The sequence below is a fragment of the Delphinapterus leucas genome, chromosome 13 (genome assembly GCF_059928025.1).
Source record: "Delphinapterus leucas isolate spDelLeu-1000000601 "Yukka" chromosome 13, BTC_Dleu_Yukka2, whole genome shotgun sequence".
Lineage (NCBI taxonomy): Eukaryota > Metazoa > Chordata > Mammalia > Artiodactyla > Monodontidae > Delphinapterus > Delphinapterus leucas.
The window spans coordinates 93476536-93497329 of record NC_143141.1 but is presented as its reverse complement, the minus strand read 5'-3'; the positions used below and the strand labels follow the sequence as shown (position 1 = coordinate 93497329).

General features: G+C 51.0%; 1 protein-coding gene across 1 annotated transcript in view; it reads left to right on the top strand.

Annotated features, from left to right (window-relative positions):
• Positions 1 to 19241, top strand: part of SNTG2 (syntrophin gamma 2) — a 150360-nt gene extending 131119 nt beyond the window's left edge. The window contains exons 16-18 of the mRNA XM_089922505.1: positions 4636 to 4728; positions 12197 to 12307; positions 18845 to 19241. Coding sequence (XP_089778631.1) covers positions 4636 to 4728; positions 12197 to 12307; positions 18845 to 18976 — 336 coding nt within the window. The 3' untranslated portion in view covers positions 18977 to 19241. The remainder of the gene's footprint in view (positions 1 to 4635; positions 4729 to 12196; positions 12308 to 18844) is intronic.
• The last annotated feature ends 1553 nt before the right edge of the window (positions 19242 to 20794 follow it).

Here is a 20794-nt window from a genome sequence, read left to right as displayed (position 1 = left end):
TGTCCTGCCACTCCCTTCTGGCCTGCAGAGTTTCTGGGGATTCTCTTCTATGTTATTTGTTGCTTTTCTCTCACTGCTTTTAATATTCCCTAACTTTAATTTTTTCCATTTTAATTACAGTGTGTTTGGTGTGGTCCTCTTTGGGTTGATCCTGTTTGAGACTGTGCTTGCTGGACTTGGGATGTCTGTTTCCCTTCCCAGGTTAGGGAAGTTTTCAGCTATTATTTCTCCAGTTATGTTCTGAGCCCTTTTCTCTCTCTCTCTTCTCCTCCTGAGACCCTTATCATGTGAATGTTAACATGCTTGATGTTGTCCCAGATGTTGTCTTAAACTGTCCTCAATTTTTAAAGTTCTTTTTTCTGTTCAGCTTGGGTGACCTCCACTATTCTGTCTTGCCGTTCACTGATGTGTTCCTCTGTATCATTTAGTCTACTGTTGGTTCCTTCTGATGTGTTTTCTATTTGTTTTAGTATTCTGCAGCTCTGTTTGGTTCTCCTGTATATATTCTCTAGCTCTTTGTTAAGCTCCTCACTGTGTTCATTCTCCTCCCGAGTTCTTTCAGCATCTTTATGATCATTACCTTGAACTCTTCATCAGGTAGATCGCTTATGTCCACTTTGCTTAGTTCTTCTTGGGTTTATCTTATTCCTTCATTTGGAACATCTTCCTTTGTTGCCTCACTGTGCCTACTTCTCTATGTTTACTTGTGTGTATCAGGTGGGTCAGTTACTTCTCCCAGTCTTGGAGACATGGCCTTATGTAGGAGACATCCTGAGGGTTCTAGCAGCACACTCCCCTCTGGTCATCAGAGCTGTATGCTCTAGTGGTGCCTCCGTGTGTGGGGTGTTTGGCTGACTGCCGTGGGCACGGTCACAGGCTGTGCTGGTCCCTGGCCCTGTTGGCTGCCACGCCCTGCCTTGTGCAGAGGTTGCTGGAGGCTGACGGTGGGTCTGTGTCCCGATGCAACTAGGTGTAGGGCCTGGGGATGCCCAGGGCTGGTCCAGGCCTGTTTGTGGTGCCAGATCCCTTGGCCGGACCCAGTGCTGGTGCTGGCTTTCTGGTGGGTGGGCCTGGGTCCCCACAGGATTGGCTGCTCAGCCTGGAGGGTCCCAGAACTGGTGCTGACTGGCTGGTGGCTGGAGCTGGGACCTGGCACCAATAGACTACAGGGAAGACTCCACAATGGCACTCACCAGTGCCAGTGTTCTCGTGGTCGAACGCGCTCCCAAAGAGGCTGAGGCCACCTTCCCCATCCCCAGGTGAGCTCCAGCCTCCCTGGAGACTCGCCAAGATCAGCAGGTGGGTCTGGCCCAGGCTCCTTTCAGATTAACGGCCCAAGCATCAGAGGGACAGACGCCACACACAGCAGGTCAATGTGTCCTGGGCCAGCATAGCACCTGCGCACCGAGGATTCTGCTCCCCGCTTACCTGGAAAACATCAACTTCCCAGCCTCATTTCCCCAAAGGGTGCGGAGACTTATATGGGGAGAGAGACTCTTTTAAAAGGAAATGTCCTCTTCAATAAGTTACCCATAGGGCTTCCCTGGTGGCGCAGTGTTTGAGAGTCCGCCTGCCGATGCAGGGGACACGGGTTCATGCCCCGGTCCGGGAAGATCCCACGTGCCGCGGAGTGGCTGGGCCTGTGAGCCACGGCTGCTGAGCCTGCGCGTCTGGAGCCTGTGCTCCACAGCGGGAGAGGCTGTGACGGTGAGAGGCCCGCATACCGCAAAAAAAAAAAAAAAAATTAGTTACCCATTTCCTGCCTCAAGTATTCCTTAGTTTTAACTTTCCCCAAAGACATTATATAAGGACATGGAAAACGTACCCCCGAAGTGCCATGACAGGAGGAAATGTCTCCTGAAGTAGAACTTGCAGAAGGCATGGCCCTCTGCTGGGGGCGGAGAGCTCACCTGCAGCTTCTCCCTAGTGAGCCTGGCAGTGCCTGATATCACCCACCACTGCGTTAGGGTCTGTTCACCTAGCTTAGCATTTGACCGACTAGCACCCACAGAAGCCTTTGCTCACCCATCTGGTGCTCACACTTACCAAGCACTGCTGTGAGCTACGCTGGTACTGATCACCTGATCTTCACAAAACCCGAGCATGCTGGGGCCACCGTCACCCCTTTGTTTAGGGGACGAAGTGCAAGCAGCCCACCTGCACGGACCACCTCCTGTCTTCCGGGGCGGCCCCTGGTTCCTGAACCCCCTGCGCTGTTCAGCCACCCACTGACCTGCCCGAAGCGCCCTCCCTGGATGCCCTGCCGGCGTGGGAGCCCCGCTCGGAGGGAACGCGCAGCGGGACGCACACCGGCCCGGCCCGGGGTCTGCAGACAGATCACGTTTCTCAGAAAAGCACGGTCTTTGGAGAGTGTCCCTGGAAACAGATCCTCACGTCAGAAGAGGGCTGAGCTCACGGGGGCGGGAGTGAAGGGGACGTGCCCCCGGCCTTCCCGCTCCAAGCCCAAGTGCAGGACACACAAGGCGATGGACACTCGCCCCAGAAGCAGGTCAGAACACGGCCCTCCCGGGGCTCCCGAGACGCAGTCCTCACGTGACACCAGCACCGGGTTCCTGCCCAACGCGGAGCCTCAAGCGGCAGCTCCAGGGAAATCAAAGCCGCCTCTAGCTTCTCCCTCCGCGCCTCCCCTGAGAGGGGTGGCGTGTACTGATCCACCTTCATGAACAGAAACCTGGGTCCCACCGTTGAAGGTCGTGACTACTCCTGCCCGCTTCCCGCTACGTGTCCCCGCGGGAGAGGAGCCGGGCTGCGGGAGCATCAGTCCTCGCGTCCCGGACGGCGTGCAGCGCTGACGTCACGTGAGCACTCGTCTTCACGGGGACGCGCACGGCTCGGTGCTGCTGCGTGGACCCCGTCACTTGCTCTGCCGCCGCCGTCCTGCGAGGACCCCGGTCAGGTTGGGTCGGGGCCTCCCTCCTCCAGGGTGACCTCATGCTCACCTGACCCCATGCGCCGGGCTGGACGAGGCCCCCAGCCCTGCCAGTGCTGTTGGGGGGCCGAGTCAGGAACGCCCCCAGGCTGTACGTGGGGACCACGTGGCCGATGCCCATCGCTGCCCGGCAGGAGAGGGAGCCCTGCGTCTCCAGAGGCCAAGCGGGGAACCCGGCTACAGGGCGGCTCCCTCCCCTGAGGAAGATGCGTCAGAGAAAGTCGGGTGGAACCGGGTTTAGAACAGATTAAGGGTCTCGAAATTCAAAACCAGCCAGGTGTCGATCGACAGTCACTGCTCCTGCCAAGAACCTGAAAGATCTGGAATGAACGGAGACAACCACAGAAGCCAACGTGAAGCCCATAGGAGGTCAGAAGCATCCACAGGTGCTTTCCAGCAGCCCCGATAACCGCACTTCCAAAACAAGAGCCAACACGTTGAAATAGATGGAGACTGGAAAGTCTCAGCAAAGCGATCAAGGCAATGAGTTACAGAGCAGACACAGGGAAGCTTCAGGACGAAAAGCAGGACCACTGAAGGCAAGGCCCAGGGAGTAAAGGGGCGGACGGGGGATGAAGCCCCCATGTCATCGGAGTCCCCACAGAGGAGACCCAGGGCAGGGCTGAAAAGACACAGTGACTGACACTCCCCAGAGCCAGCAAGTCACAAGCCTGCGGGTTCAGGGGACGGGGCACTGCCGCGTCTTCCTGTCCAGACCGATGGTGAGGTTCCCCGCTGAGTGGAGCATTTTACCTGCAGGTTAACCTCAGGGTTGTAACTACTGTGCTCCCGGGACCTCAGGGTTCACCTTCCTGCAGTCACACCTGATGTTAAGAGCGGTGCCCAGACGGTAGAGCACAGGCCTGTGCGTTTCTGTGCTTTTGCCCGACGTGGCTAGAAGTGTGGACGTGCGCCCGCGGCCTGTGTGCATGTGCATGTGCTTGTGTGTGCACATGTATGTATGTGCCTGCGTGTGCCCGCGTCCTCACAGCGCTGGTCCCTGGAAACCAGGTGGCCCGTGGAGTTTGGTTTGGGCTCACAGAAGTTCACGTGACAGCTGAGGCCGCCCTACCTGAACCAGCCCCAGAGGGTGGGATGCTGGCCCCTCACAGCAATCTGCCACCTGTGAGGGGTCCTCGGTCCTTAGTTTGGGTTTTGGTGACGTCGCTGCTGCCGTTTTTTCTGTCCTTTGTTCTCGTTTTACAACAAACTCCTCTCAGACGGTTTCCCAAGAACAGCCGGGTCTAGGTTCTCCTGGACACACTTCCAGCCTGGCCTGTCCCGAGGCAATTTGTAGGAGCAAAACAATACCCCCCATTTGTGCCACAGGGATGGTCCTTCTGGAATGAGTCCCAACAGGGATTTACTGATCTGGGATGTGGTTCAAAGAGGCTTCAGCGAATGGAACCCTGTGTCCTCTGCTGGTTTATTTCTAGTTAGAGTGACGCCCGTGCAGGTGGTCCAACTTCTACAATTTGCTGACAGACCAAAAGCTAGGGACGCTGCCCGTGTGAGCCGTGTCCCAGGTTTCGTGTGACCGCGGGCCTCCAGGTTCCCTCCAGGTGGTTGACACGTTAACACTTTAGAAAAAATAGGTTTTGACTGGGGGAAGTATTGTAACTACCTGATTAATGTTAAACCTCATTATTAAAGAATGTTTTCTCACAGTTAATACTTTTTTCTAGTCCAAAACGTACATGTGCAGTTGGCAAGGAGACACTCTGTGCTTCACGGTGGATTTCGCTCTGGGATTCACCTGCTTTGACAGCAAAACAAAGGTAAGGGCCAAGCATCTGGGGGTAGGCGCCCATCAGCGGTGCGTTTTGTTACATTTCAGGGCCATTAACACCTGTATGCGTCTCAGCCATCACCAGCCCCGACAGTCTCGTGTCCTGTGCAAGTTATCCTTCGTGGTGGACCTTCTCTCTGAAAGCTCAGGGTCCCAGGATCTCACAAGCCCCAGAGCCAGGCAGGGCTGACACCACACCACGTGGTGCCCGTTGGCAGGTGCCCAGGGGTTTGGAGTGGGGAGGGGGAGGTCGGCAGGGCTGTCCCGCTCAGGGGGAGGACCCTCCGCACTGACTGAGCCCTTTGGGGAGACCCCTTACCCCTGCCGGACCTAACACCTGGGTTGTTAGGTTGGGCGGTCGACACCTTGGTTGGGGGGTTGACGCCCCACACCTGGTGGGGCTGACCAGGTGCTGATTCCACACCTGTGAGCCGTGACGGGATTTCAGTTTCACTGGACATTGAACAACCAGCATGAGGGATGGGAAATGAGACCCACTCCCATAAGCATCTCAAAGGGGCCTGGGTGTTCACCCAACCACACAAGTGCTGAGAATTTTGTTGCAAACATGAAGCCAGTATTTTGTCCTTCGATATTTTTTAAAATCCACTGTCTGCTAATTAGGAGCAGAGGTGAGGGGAGAGCACCAGTGTGATGGGAAGAGGAGTGAGACCTGCCAGGGACACGGAAATGTCGGCTTGGAAGGGAGTTGCTACCAGCATCTAGTGGGGAGGGGAGAGCGATGAGGTCAGACATCCGCAATGCGCGGGGCGGCCCCGCAGAGCGAGCAGGGAACCCCGTTCTGGGCAGGAGTCCACACCCGTCACAGAATTCTGGGCCGGAAACCCACTGTGCTCTTGTCACTTTCCTTCCTCCCAGGAAGATGGTTACGATGTTTCCCCAGTAGGGGTCCACAGACCGTTTATAATGACGAGAGGTCTGCTTGCATAAAACTGGAGTTGAGAAGGCTCTCCTGTCTGCCATCCGACATCAAGGTCACAGAGGGGACCAAGGCTCCCGACCCCGTGCGGGCATCCTCCCACGTACCTGGTCCACCCATGGTTCCCACCAGCTCGGGCTCCATGACTCGCTGTTCGTGCTGTTTGGTCTTTAGCCAGACATGCACGACCTCCTTCCACGTGTCCTCGGAGACAGGGAAGTGACAAAGCACCTCCCCCAGAGAAGGGAGAAGCCCTGAACACAGTTGTTAACCAGCAACCCTGGTTTATAACGTCTGTTTCTTGCTTTGTGGTTCAAGGAATCCTGTGTGTCAGGACACCTAAACCGAGACTTTCCAGAGTTCACCTTCAGGGTGCGTTTCTGAAGCCAGTACCCATTCCCCGGCTGCTCCGGGCTCTGTGCAGGCCCACCTGTTCAGTCCAGGAGCAAAGTCTCCACTCCTTGTCAGCTTTTTCGTGCGCAGGTTGTTCCCAGCCGGCAGGTCTGGTTCTCTGGTCACGGTTGGCATAATACCCGGCACCCAGTGAGCTGGCCGGGGTCACCGTGTCTCCCGCGGGGTCTCCGCTGTGCGGTCTCACTCTGTCGGGGCCACACCGCACCCACATCCCGGAGCCAGGCCAGGCCGGGGAGGGGGTGTGAGTGATTGTGAGAGGTCGGGAGCGAGTGCCTGGCACGCTTCCTTCAGGGGACCCCGAGTCCCAGACGTTGATGTTCCCAAGGCGCCCGCAGAAGAGCCCGCTGGCACGGCGCCGAGGACAGGAAGCCGCTTCCCTAAAGGCCCCATGTCCCACAGGCCTGCAGCCTGTACAGCCGCGTTAGGTCTGGCCGCGTCGGAGGGGCTCCCCCGGAGCCGCTGGGGGCGTCTGGGAAGCCCGTGGGTGGCCTGCGACGCGCGCACCCTCTCTCCTACCTGCCCACTGAACTTCCCTGCCTCCCTGGCTGCCGCGGGTCTTTCTGTCTTTAGGGCCTCGCCCTGTGCGTGGCCCGCTGTTTCCCGGCGGCGGGCAGGCAGGTCCAGGCCCGGGGCCCTTGGGAGACTCTTCCCAGCCCTGAACCCCGCACGTTTCCCCACTTCGCCCTCACGCTAATCGAATAAGACTTGAAACAGGCACACTATGTTCTTACCGCTGTGCACGGCCGGGCTGCCGTGTTAAATGTCCCGGTAACCGAACCGCGTAACTCGACGAAGCTCTCCTAGTTGAAATAGTATTTATGGGTGGCCCTGCCCGCCTCGCTCTGCCCAACACGCGGGGCTGCCCGCGGCCCCCCTGGTGGAGAGCGAGCGGCTTCTGCAGCCGCTGGGCTTGCGGGAGGCGTGGGCAGCTGTGGCTGTTCCCGGCCAGCACGTCAGGGCTGAGCCCCGCCTGGAGCTCGCCCGCCGCAGGTTCCGGGCACCGCAGGCTCTGCGTCCCTGCCGCGCTCAGCGGAGCCCTCTCCCACTCGCGTCCGGTCCACTCTTGTTCAGTCACGTTTTCATAAAGTTCCAACTAAGCCTCTTCTTTTTGCTCATCCGACCCTCTGGTTCAGACTCCAGAACCCTCTCCTGACCTGTTCCCCTTTGAAGGTGAACTCTTGACTCCACATTTTTCTTGTGATTACTTCTTTATTTCAAGAAGTTCTGACCTAATACTTATACACCTATTTACATAGTAAACAGTAGACAGTAATGGAAAATGAAACCAAAAACTGACAAAGGAAAAAAGAAGGTTATTCCGGAGGCTTGTTTCATGGATTCCTTTTGAAATTTTATTTTCAGAACTTACAATATTTGAATTAATTTGAAAAACAAAGCTTTCTCAACCTAACAGTGAAGAGTATACCAGTGGGTTGTAAATATATAAAATATTTATACTTTCACTTCATTTGATGTATCTTCAGTCTTTTAATGTAGGATGACATTTGCAAGTCCAGTACTAATAGGATTTCAATATTCCTAGATTGATATGAAATAACTATGAAAATAATTAAATAATTACTGAATATGAAATAATTATGAACATTATGAAAATGAGGTATTCTCCATATGCCCTTTATGTAAGTCATCATGGAAAAATTGGGGGGGCCCCAAAATATTTAGATTGGGATTTATCACGCTTATTTTCACAAGATAATTAGCACTCCTGTACCACATTACACTGTTAGATCAGACCGTTTGTGTATGATGTGTGGGTAAAACTAAATACACAACGTGGCAGTGCTACTTACTAACCAAATGCTTTAAAAAAGCCCCTAGAATTCGATAACAGCCCAAATTTTGACGCTGGGCATCTGCTTGGCACCCACCTCAGAAGCGCACATGAGGTCATATTTCTTAACTCCCCGCCCCTGTGCCTGGCAGAGGGGAGCTGAGCAGTTATTTCCAAGCATGAATTCATTCACCATCAATTCTCCTTTTCAACATTGATAAAGATGAGTTAAGCTGAGAAGATCTGAAATCACAGGGGAGAAGAAATACGTTTGACCTGGAAATTTTTTCTGCACTTACAAAGTAAGTAAGAAGATCATTATCTAATATTTTTAAACTTCCAAACTATTTTTAAAATATTAACCCAGAATAAACTAGAACTCCATCTTCGGTGGCCCCCGCACTTCCATGATAGAAATGAAGCACATCTCTGCCCATTTCCAACTGACCTATTTTGTATTGATCCCTCTGGTTTAGGGCCAACCAACGCCCCATCTGCGCTGTAATTAAGCAGAAGTGGGAGAGGTCGTAACAAGACTCAGAAAACGGCGTGTGGACCTCAGACCACACGTGGACGGGGCCACAGACCAGCCCCTCCTCCGGGCTGCGTGTCCTCCACGGGCCACGGACTCTGCTGCTGCCCGTGTGCACGGCATCAAATGTTTGGGACCTGGAAACAAAGGGAACTTCTCTCCATGTTTACTTATTACTTGGGGCATTCGCCTTGTCTCTAAATGTCAACGTGCGTCCACATTTTCTTGTTACCTTCTGATGGTCCCCGTGCACAGCAGAAAACTGACATCTCTGTGTCAGGGGGGTGGGGGTGGTCCTCGTCATGGGCCTCAGCCCCTGCGTCACCCGCTTGTTAGGCTGAAACTTGATGATGCTGCAGGGCTGAGCTGAGACCGAGGTGGAGGAACAGAAAGAATAGTTTTGGGAAAAAAACCGGGAGTTGACTTTCCCATAGGAGGGGAAATGAAGAGTTGGCTTTGGCCTGACCGGAGGAGTGAAGAGTGATTCCACAGGACCGCCCAGGAAAATGCCAACCGGTGAATCTGCTCTAGTGCCTCATCCTTTTCTCGTAAAGTCTCTGGAACCGCTAGTTGGGTTATTTGTTGAATGTTTTAATAATTATCAATTTATGTCAATTATCCACTATCAGTGTGTAATAATAATTAAAATCAAATTTGCTACAGAGGAATGTTATCTTCATTAACCTCCTGCAGTCATAAAAATAAAACATAAACGTTAGCATGTTTCCTGTAACACTCGCCTAACTGTAAAACTGTTCCTTAATTACTGAAATGCTGGAAAGACATTTTCTGTCGTCCAAGATTGAGTCCTAGAGATCAGGGTTCCCTCCAGCCTTCAGACGGCTGGCGGGGAGACCCAGGGCCCCTCCAAACACATCCCGAGGCTGCTGAACCAGCCAGCACATGGCTGGGCTTAGCGGTCAGTCAAGGCGGCATCTCTGAGCTGTGAGTGGACGGCGTGTGAGGTTCTGGCCTGGAAAGTCCAGTCGTGCAGAAAAGCTCAGAGTCCTCAAGTTAGACTGTTACCTGGAACCACTTGTAGATAAAATGTGCAGAAATGTCATCCATAATGGCAATGGAAAATTCTTTTTTTTAATAAAAATTACCGTTTATAGGTACTTAGAAGTTGAGAAGGAGTTCCGAGAGGCCACCATTAGTGACTTGAAGATTCCTGATTGCGGGAAGGGAAGGGGGCCGCCCCCGAAGGCTGTCCTCCAGCTCCCACATTTAGGACATCTTACCTCACCCCAGATGGGCCACCATGTGACATGAGTGCATGATTTTAAGCAAAGGAGCTGGGTGTGTACGTCTCACAAGCTGCATTTCCCTCATATCACCTTGCAGGACAGTTTCAGTGTAAAAATAACGTACCAAACAGATAACGATGATGCAGCTAAAGGACTTCATTGTAAGGACCACTGTGGATTCTTTAAACGATAAGCAGGGCTTTCACATAGGGATTTCTGTACTTTTTTGTCTATACTATTTTTTTTTCCCAATATATCCTGCCTGTAGTTTCCTTTATTATTAACAAATTACATTAGTATGGTACATTTGTAACTATTAATGAACCAATATTGATAAATTATCCTGAATGAAAGTCCACACTTTATTCAGATTTGCTTAATTTCTACCTCATGCCCCTCTTCTCTTCCCACATCGCATCCAGGATACCACATAACATTTAGTTGCCATGTCTCTGGGTCCTCTTGACTGTGACAGTTTCTCACACTTCCTGGTATCTGATGATCTTGACAGTTCTGAAGAGCAGTGGTTAGGTGTTCAGTATTTTGTAGAATGCCCTCTATTGGGATTTGCCTGATGGTTTTCTCATGATTAGAATGAATATTATTAATTTTTACCTTAATCGAAATTATACGTGTACAAAATGTTAAAAGGCTTATTAGCACTAACAGATGTATGATGGAAAAGCAGCCCCCTGAACTGCCCCTTATCACTCTCACCCCCCAGAGCACCCTCCGTCAACAATTTTAGCTGTTTTCCCGCATTTGCTGCCACGTTTCTAAGTCCTATGCTGATCTTGCCTTTTTTTTTTTTTTGACAGCCATTTATGATACCATGTAAATGATGGTTGGGTAGGTTATTCCTAGAATCTTACGACCACTGAGCTGTTCTTCTTCATAAGCAAATTTGAACACCAGGTGATGTTCTCAGAGCAGTCCGGGTCTTGCTTATTTGGTGAGGAATTTCGCAAAACCATTACATGCTATCAGATACCTCCGGCTCCTCTGGATACACGCCCTTGTGATCACAGGTTCCTGGCAGGACAGCTGGAGGGTGGGTAGTTTTAAAGGCAGGTGAGATTTGGGCTGTTTCCACAAAATCCTTGAGGCTGAAATCACAGCCGCCTTTCCCTGCCCTCCAAGGGCAAGCCGGGGCGACGCCCTGGGAGATGGGAGCTGCCCGGGAGGGGGCGTTGCAGGCGGCCTGAGAGCTCTCCCCGCCGCCGCCGGTCTCATCACCGGTGCCGGGCCCTCCTGGCTGGGCTGTGCTGTTGCTGTGGTTCGTCCTCTGGCTTGTCCCAGTGAGCCAGCAGCCCTCCTGCAGCCTCTGCTACCGCAGTGCTGATGGAAGCGGCTTCTGAGCGGCTTCGTTCTGGGTGGGTCCAGTGACTCCGACCTGCGAGGGCCCTGGTGCCTGAGTGGGAAGCAGGGCGCAAGGACCCCAGTGACGTAGCGTGAAAGTGCAAGCACTGGAGTCACTGTTCCCCGAGACCCCACGGGGTTCCAACTCCTCGGCATCGAGAAGGAACATACGTGGTGACACTTGACCACGAACTGCAGAGCCTCTGTTCCGCTGCAAGATTCAATATAAAAGAAAGATGTGCCAGGAGCCTCGAGGCCAGTGCGGGTGTGAATACATGGGCCGAGGAGCCGATGGGATAACAGCGCCTCTGAAATTCTCCCCACGTCCCAGCCTCTTGGCCTTTTGTGATACTTAGAGAAACGTATGTTCATTATTTCAAAATAAATGCTTTTAATACAAACTTATAGCTTGCTAAAAAATAATTGCTGTCCTCTCTTGGGATTCTTTCTAGGAAGATAAAGATTTATTATCATAACGAGTCTATAATTAAAGGCTATCTTCTATAAAAGGCAGCCATTAAGTCTTTATTTGCTGCAGCCTTTCTTTTTTAATTGAAGAGTAAGTGTTTATAGAGCACACGTCATCTCTAAAGCACCTTAGCAAACATGAAGCAATTGTTGCACTAGTATTAAGAGCTAATAGCACCTACGTTTTTCAGCTTTGGTTCAGAAGAAACCAACATTGAGTGATTTGAACTTAACCTGGGGAGGGGGCGGGAGAAAGGTTTTCACTTTCTCTGCACTGCTGACCGTGTCTCATGTACTCTATGTAGCCAGACCTGGCCCTTGGAGTGGATTCTTTTAAGCTTTACAAGAAAAGGGAGCAAAGCGCTTATGATGCTTTTAAACGTTAAGGAAAACCCAGGAGAAAGGCGGTGCGGGTAGCATGGGATCGAAGAGGAGACCACAGGGGCCTGGGCGCTCGGGCACCAGGACAGGCTCCTTGGAGCTTGACGGGAGGGACCCCCAGGAAGTCCGGTGGTTTGAGGGTGTCAGTCTCTTATACTCGGAAAGAGAAGGTGGAGATTCTAAGTCACCACGCGCTCAGTGTACATAAGATAACGGAGAAAATGTCTGCATTTATTTAAATAGATTATTTAACATATTGACAGATGTTAATGAAAGAAGTGAGCTCTCGGGTCTAAACCACTAGATAATTGCCTTCCTTTACAGAATGTGCTCTGGAGGTTTAAATTCTCTCAGCTGAAAGGATCTTCAGATGATGGGAAAGCTCGGGTGAAGCTGCTGTTTCAGAATCTGGACACCAAGCAGATCGAGATGAAGGTAGGAACTCATCCACCTGAGCCAGCCTCACCCGAGTAACCAAGCCTCCGAGGGTGGACGTGCTGTTCCACTGGCCTAGGGAAAATAATCAGAATTGGAGTGGGAACCCTCCTCAGAAATCAGCAAGGATGTCACAAGAGCCCATAGTGTGTCTCCTGTTAGAGGCTTTAATATCCTAAAATTGTAATCATCGAAACATTATTTGATTCCACTGAAATTCACAACTTGCTTAGTCAGTATTAGCAGAAAACAATATTTAAAAATACAGGGGAAGTCAATACTTAAAGGAAGAGTTTTACAAACTGCCTTAAGTGATGGATTGTCTGTGGTACCAGGAACAAACTACTCTGTTAATTCAGAGGATCTTGACATAACTTACAAATTCATTGCATTGAACTGTCATTTCACCATCAGCAACTGTTGATTTTTTCCTTACTTTATGTATAACTGTGTTGTCAACAACCCAGTTTTCATATAAACTAAAGACAAACTGAAGGATAAGTTCCATACACAAAACCAAAAGAAAGAGAAAACAAAAATGCAAAACCTACAAACACATATTGTTTGGAAGCTGATTGTCAGCACTTTGCACGCACTTTTTGATGAAATTCATCAGAGGGACACATCTCATGTGACATTGTTATATCCGAATACTGCGTCAATTTTTAACACTTCTTCACTGAGGTTAATGAGGTAATGCACCACATCTACCTTTTAAGTACAACTGAGATTGTGCAGAAACGCTTGACATTATTATATTTAGGGAGTGGATAAAATCAAAATCAGACTGTAACCACTGTCAAGGCTTTTGGGTCTGGAGGTGTACGACAGGGCAGCCAATGGGACAGTGATGCTGGCAGGGACACGGGTCCCTGGGCTGTGATGGAGAGGTGGCCACGCTCAGTCACGCCGCCCTGAGTGGAGTCCAGTGGACATTGCCACCAGCAGAGGGGGGTCTGAGGAGAGCGGGGAGAGGGAGGGAGGCTGGAAGTGATTGTACCGTGTGTTTGGTACTTGATCTGCATGGATGCGGCTAACACAGCAGTTCCTCCTCTGCTGGTGCATTGATCTGCCCTTCACCCTAGGGACTGCGGCTGGGAGGAGCCCCAGGACCCCTTCCAGGCTCAGGTCCTATGCCGTCCGTGTGAGCCGGGGGGACACTTAGGAAGCTAGCCCCCCAGTGCGCCTTGGGTTCCTGTGCTCACGGGTTCCAGGGACTTTGCCAGAGCACCTGATGTCCCAGGACACGGTCACGTGACACCTGGATTCCCTTTTCACAGGGACTCCTGTTTCATTCGATTTAAAAGTATTTATTTTTATTTTCTGATGTTTAGTCAACTCTTGGTTATCTGTGTTGGTAAAGGGAGTAGAGGCATTGGATGAACTAAACCAGACAGTCTGAAACAGATGGCGTAGACTTTGGGGCGCGTGTACTGAAGCAGACTCGGTTTCTTTGTGGCCCTCAGTTTAGGCAGCTTCAGTTTCCATTTTCAGGCAAAGAGAAAGTCCTAGAAAGTTGTGGAGGCCACAGGGGCGGATACAGGATTTGCAGAATTGAAGCTTAAACAGTCTGCAGGTGTCTCTTTATGAAAAAAAATACAAAATTGCAAATGCGGTAAGCTAACTAGACACAGAAATGAGTGTGAGACACATCAAACCTCCCAGGAGACCCAAACTGAACCCATGTCCACGTGAACCCTCCCCCCAGATCCCAGGACCTCCGGCAGCCCCCCTGTGCCTCCCCTCCGGGGCCGTGGGGTGCGAGAGAGTAGGGCAGAGGGGGGCCGGGGTCTCAGCAGGTAGCACAACGACCAGGGGCCCCTTGCTCAGGCCCCTCCCGGGGCCTTGCAAGCGGGAATGAAACTGGGGACAAAAGTAGTTTCCATGTCGTCACACGGAGCAGGAAACATGCATGTGGAGAGCCTCTAATAAACACGGGCGGCGGTTTGAACAAACTGCTTCAGGCTGAGGTTCTGCGTTTATTACAGCTTGTGAGACAGAGGGAAGGTTGGAAACGCCAATCAGGAATCTAGAACCCGTGAGAACACCTGTAGCCACCGCTGGACTTAAACCAAGAGCCGGGCGCTGAATTCTGAATAGGACCCAGGGCTATGGCCAGTGGAAGGGAGAGTGGCGTGATGTCCTCAGTGAACCAAGAGTTTCAGAGAACACTATTCCTATTAATTGAGCTTTTCGTTACGGGAGTGAAAGTCGTGGAGCAGTTAACCTTTGAGTGTTTATTGAGAATCTTTCTGGGATGTTTAACGGATCGCTGCCTCAGGAATGAGAGTAAAGAGAAAATGCATCCGAGGGAGGATTTCTGGGGCTTTGGGAGCACAGAGGGGAAGTTATTTTTTCTATCCATTATTTACAAAAACGTCATGCAGTTCCGGGACTTGGGCTGACCCCATAGTGAGGCCAATGGCTGGAGCTTTGAGGTTGCAGTCTTTTTTAAATAAAGTGTTTGTTTTCATGTTTTCTACATCTTTCTCCTAAAAAAAGAGTGTAGCATAAACAAGCTTTCTGAAATGAAGGATTTACTTGCCTACTGATCTACTTAATAGGTTATAAGTGAATTACAGTTAAGTTACAAGGACTGAATTCGGGGTCCACTGCAGGGAGGGACGGTGCCCTTCTACCCCCCGACCCCTTTCCTATGCCCGTTGTTTGTATTTTACGCGTTCCTCTATGATTTCATTTCTGCCTCTAGACTGAGCCGTCAAGGGCAGCTTTTCTTTATCTTTTTATCTTCAGAACTTAGTAAATGTGTTTTAAATGAATAAATTAATGAAGAAAGAAAGAGCAAGTTAGTATTGAAAGAACTACCAGATACACTCACAAAAATTTTTATCAGTTTCCAAGGAAAAAATTGTTCCAATTATCATGAAAATCCCCGACGACTACAGACCTCTGCACGCGAAAGCTTCGGCGAGCCCAGCTGAGAATCCACGGGGCGGACGCCGGTCGCTGGAGGCAGCACACTGCCTTTAGGAGGAGCAGAGGCGGGTGTTCTTCACTCTGTGATGATCCGGGAGGATAAACTCCGCTGGAAACTATGCCTCGGCGCCGTGAGTCGCGCAGACAGTCAGACGTGGACGGCGGGGGCTGAGCGGGGGTGCATCACGCCGCTGCCACTTCAACAAGTAACCGTGGCGGCGTCGATTGTGGAGAGATGGTGGAGGGAGCCAAGGCCAGGTTCCTCCTGAAGATGGAGTGAAGCGGGGCCTCGACAGAACAGGGGACACGCGAGTGCAGCCCCTTCCAAATATGGGTCTGAAATTGGCCTTAGTCTGTTCTCCCGGAAGCTGGAACGGAGCAGAGCTTTCCTTTCTTTGCTCTTCTTTTCCCTTCCTCCCTCCCTTCCTTCCCTCCTTCCTCCCTCCCAGGTCCCCTGCGTGGTCGGTCAGTAAGGTGCCCCTCCTCCGCGTGGGGACTGGGAAGGTGCACCAGCTGCGTCCCGCTGCATCCAGGTTAGAGCCCAGCATCACCCGGCCGCCTCGCCGCTTCTCACCTGCTGGCCTCTGACTCTGCTTCTCGGCTTTCTTCCTGGACATTGTGCTTCCCGTAGACATTTGCTTGGAAAACATCGGTCAAAGGTTTGCTGTGTCCAAGGGTCTCTGTGCAAGGGTCGTCTTGGTTATGACACCTGCCTGGGGACCCACCCCTCCCTCCGAGCCTTCCTGGGCCGTCAGGCCTTCACCGCGGCCCGGCGGGCGGGGGGGATCTTTTATCGCACCCGTTACGTTACAAGCCGCCGCTGTGCTCAGTCCTTCCTAAGCACGACTGCCTCATCCCCACAACCAGCCCAGGAGAGAAGCGCTGGCCTCACAATATATGTTTAATATGGCACAAAACAGATTGTTCAGGTCGGCATAAAGTTTACGTTGATTCACGTACAAGCCAGAACGACCTCCCCAGACCTCAGTATGTGAATGTTTCTTCCACCAAGAGTCAGCCTGTCCTTGAAGCTTCGAAGCCAGGAATGGACTTCTCCTCTCCAGCTATGCGAGTCCTAGGTGGCAGTACTTCCAATGCAAGGCGGTTCTGTCTGCATATGGAAGATCAGTGGTTCAGTGTAGCCGTGCTATGGATTATCTTCTCTGGACCTCCTGGATGACTCGCTGCAGCTTCTGCGTCGGCGATCGCTGCGTCACCTTGCACTTGAACCCTTCTCCCTGCCCAGCTCCACCCACCGCACGCTTGCTGGATGCCTCCAGGGCAGCTCAGCCGCAGCCAGCCCCTCCCCTCCACCCGCTCTGGGGCCCCAGCCGCGCCCACTGGACGCCTCTCCTCCAGGGTTGATGAGGCCCGGGTGCCTCTGTGAGGTGCCACCCTGCTCCCTGAGCTCCTCCAGGACGACATCCCCTCCGCAGGGCCTCCGTCTCCGAGGGGCACACAGACCACCAGGCACCGAGGGGGATGCAGCCTGAGAATCTGCTTTTCCAGGTCGCTCCCAAGAGGTGCTGATGCCTCAGGACCGCTCGGTGTAAGAGCTCGTGCGCTAGGTTTCTTCTGGAAGGTTTTGTCAGGAGACAGCGAGGGCCCATTGGACCAGTTTGTCCTGGATTTCGGTGCCAGTTCTGTGACTAGTCAGCCTCGTCACCTCGCAGAAGTTACTTAAACCCCTAAAACCACCATTTCCTGCTCTGGAAAATGAACTTGGCGCTTTACTCGGGGTGTCCTACTTCACTTTTGACCTTTGAGGCTGACGATGCTCTATTAACAGATGGCTGGAAGAGGACCGGCATTGGCTGGGTACCGATGTTGTACCGGAAGCCACGTCTTCCCTCCACGGCCTCCTGTGCTGGCCCGGCTCCGTCCGGGGCCGTGTGGGTCACACCCCACGGGGAGCCACTCGGCGAAGTTTCAGGAACTTTGCCAGCCTGTCATCAGTCCGTGGGGAGTATTTCCAAACGCCACAGCCGTCAGCAAATGCTGCAGCTCAGAGGCCCTGGCGCCGCACTGCCTGGGCCACGGAGTCCACAAGTGGGAGACCCGTATCTCATCCCCTCAGCGGGCCTGTCTCCACACTCAGTGGCCGGGCCCCGATCTGAGTTCCCTGTAGGTTAACACATGGTAAATTGTGTTCTGTGCATGGTTACCCCTGCTAATTGTCACATCCAATTATACTCGTTTGGGGCATTTTCTAAGAGAAATTACAGCACGTATTCCCTTATTCTAGAGACTCGTTCATTTATTTAACAATCATCTCTTTCAAGTATGGCTTTGATCAGCTTCCATGTTGAATTCTTTGGGAAGGGCAGTGGTTAAGGCTCCCCTTGAAATACAGTCTGTGTCTGAATTGCTACAGCTGAGTGGAAACTGGTCTCTTAAACGGTTACAGACTTTAAAATTTCCCCCTCGTGCACTGGGCCATTAGATGACAATTAGGGAAAACTAAAAGGCCAGGATGGCTACCGCTACTCAGAAGGGCTGTCTGTCATCTCACAGACAGTTTTGGACACATGTCTGCCGTTTGCGTAGCAAGATGGAAATAGGGGTAGTGCCCTAAGGAAATGTGATTTCTGCGCGAGGAGATGTATTGAGGACATCCGGGCAACGTTAACACTCACACGTTCATTGAAAGTGTCACCCTTGTGATAGATGGAACATTCCTGAGAGTAAGGATCATAAAAGAAGAAATGTTTTCTCAGGTTTGGGTGACCTCAGTCTTCATAGTTTGACGAGCCCAGTAAAGACCCTCATGGCTTCCCAAGAGCTTCCGCTAATTAAGGAAAAGATCAAGGTATTAAAACACTTAAAATTTGATAATTATGCCAAGCTGTAGATCATATTTAAAATCAGTGTTTCAGCCACCATGAAATGTTAAAAGACTTTATAAAAATCGAGGTCATTGGGACAAATAAATCGCAGAGGAAAGTAACTGGGTGACGGGGTTCAGTGGGCAAAACTCACAGAACATGAAATAGAACTTGCTGGCCATGTGCCCCAGCCTCTAGCTCACCTGCCGAGCACGCGGACACACACATCCATGTGCACGAACACAACACACGTGTGCACGCACGCACACAGGCACACATGCATGCAGAGCGTACACACACGGGCACATAAGTACAGGGGCACATGTGCGCACATACGTTCACACATGTGCACAGGCGCACGTGCACACACGCAGGGTGTAGCATGATTCATTCTGCTAAACTGGGAACACGGTGAGCCCTGCTGTGTGAGAGCTCTGACAGGTTTCAGTGGAGGCCGAAGTCCCGACCTGGTGCTGCTGGTCAGGTGACTGAGAGCCCGGCACAGATGGAGTCAGGATGCCAAGCAGAGGACCTGAGTGCTGACCTATGTTAGTTACAAGAAAATCAAGAATTAAACCCAATCGTCAGGATATCAGTGCAAAAACCCCAGAAAACCAGTGTGTTCATGTTTACAGCCGCCTTTCTTAGTTCGTGTGTATTTGTACTTACTTGAGTAACTTCCTTGTGGTTCTAAGAACATAGAATCTGTTAAATTTTCTGTAATGTGTTTTTCTAATATTTATAATATATAAGCACATTCTATTTTTTCTTGCAGGAGCTGGAGTTTCAGGATCTGACGGCTGTCCTACACTGCATCCACTCCTTCATAGCAGCGAAGGTGGCCTCGGTGGATCCGGTATTTATAGACAGTCAGAGTATTGCCAGAAAATACATGTATAGCAGCTGAGCAGTGCTTCTGTTGAGTGCTGAAATTTAAATTATTTTCTTAAGAAATGAATATTTCCTGCACAGTATTGAGACTTTGTGTGATTTTATAATGATCCCATAGTTGTGATACCAATAAAACATGTCACTAGTTTCCAGAGATGGGTCGGACTTCTTGCATCTGATGAGGAACACAGCCTCCGCTCAGGCAAAGCTGTGGCTGAGAAAACTCGACTTCCCTGTGAAATAAGCCATGTCACCGCAGTCCTGCAGATCACGTGAAGGTGCCAACAGCACACACGCTGCTAAAACCCACATCTCATTTCCATTTCTATTTCCTTACAGTCGAAAAGCCCCAGAGCTTCACCACTTTCATTTTCCCCAAGAATGGCAAGTTCTCCTTTGGATTTCCACCATGGTTTATCCCAGGACATTGGATATAGTTCTCTGTGCTGTACGGCAACTAGGATGATCCTACTAAGTGAAGTAAGTCAGAGAAAGACGAATATCATATGATATCACTTACATGTGGAATCTTAAAAATGTTCCAAACGAACTTATTTACAGAACAGAAACAGACCCACAGACGTAGAAAACAAACTTACGGTTACCAAAGGGGAAAAGGTGGGTGGGAGGGATAAACTGGGAGTTCGGGATTAACAGATACACACCACTATATATATATATATATATATATATATATATATATAAAGAGAAAGATAAAAAGATGCAGTGGTCATTGACGGCCAACTTGATTTCACTCAGAAAAGCCTTTTCCTCTCAGTGGCCAAGACCCTGCTGGACACAGGGCTGTGGACACAGGATTCCCATCTCAGGAGGCCTTTCTGCCCACCATGGCCACCGTGGACAAGTGAACACTGGGCCACTCGGCAGCCCTGCAGACTTGCGGTTGGGGGGAAAGGGACACAGGCCACCCATCAGAAGCATAGCTAAGTCAGAAAGAGAGATGGGTTTGGTGAAAACGCACCCTAGAAACTTTGTAAAGCTCCCAACTGGCTAACCCTGGGATAAAACTAGCACAGCGTATGTTCTAGAAGATAGCACTACACTGAAGTTAAAAGACTCTAAATGCAGGGAGACAGAGTCAACAGAGCCAGTGTGAGAAAAACGTGGAGGTCTGAGGTGAACAGCTGATGGTAGGTTTATTTATTCAACAAACACTTGTGGACGGTTCTTCGGGGCAGGCACTGTGGCTGGTCCTACAGCCACAGCAAGAGGCGGCTGAGGACCCAGTGCAGCCTGTGGGCTCGGGTGAGGCCACGTGGCCTCAGAAGGCCAACGTGACAGGTGACGGCGGCCGAGGTAGCAGCCGAGATCCATCCTCATGGGTCAGTTCAGACATGGGATGTGGCCTTCATGCTTCCAGAAGAACGTTGGCATGTTGGTTCCAAACTGACATCATTTTGTAATATAACGCGTTTTGTATAAACTATGACTGTCTACCACAGGTTAGGAATTCTAGATTTTTGTATAGTAATTAGGAAGCTGGTTTACTTTAAAGCCCTGGACCATTCATAAATGTGATGGTAATTGTACCACGTTAGCAGGATTTCCATAATCTGGCCTATAGTGTCCTTTTCTGTGTGTTTTTATTTTAAAAACTCAAAGGCAATACCCACATGACTTAGAATTTCCTCACTCTTGATAAAACAGTGCTTACTTGGAAATTTGGATAAGAGTGAGTGTCTTATTCTGTTCGGGCTGCTGTAACAGAAACCACAGACTGGGGACTTATAAACCACAGACATTCGTTTCTCCCAGTTCTGGAGGCCGAAGTCTGAGATCAAGGCGTCTGCAGACTCCAAACCCTCTTCCCTGT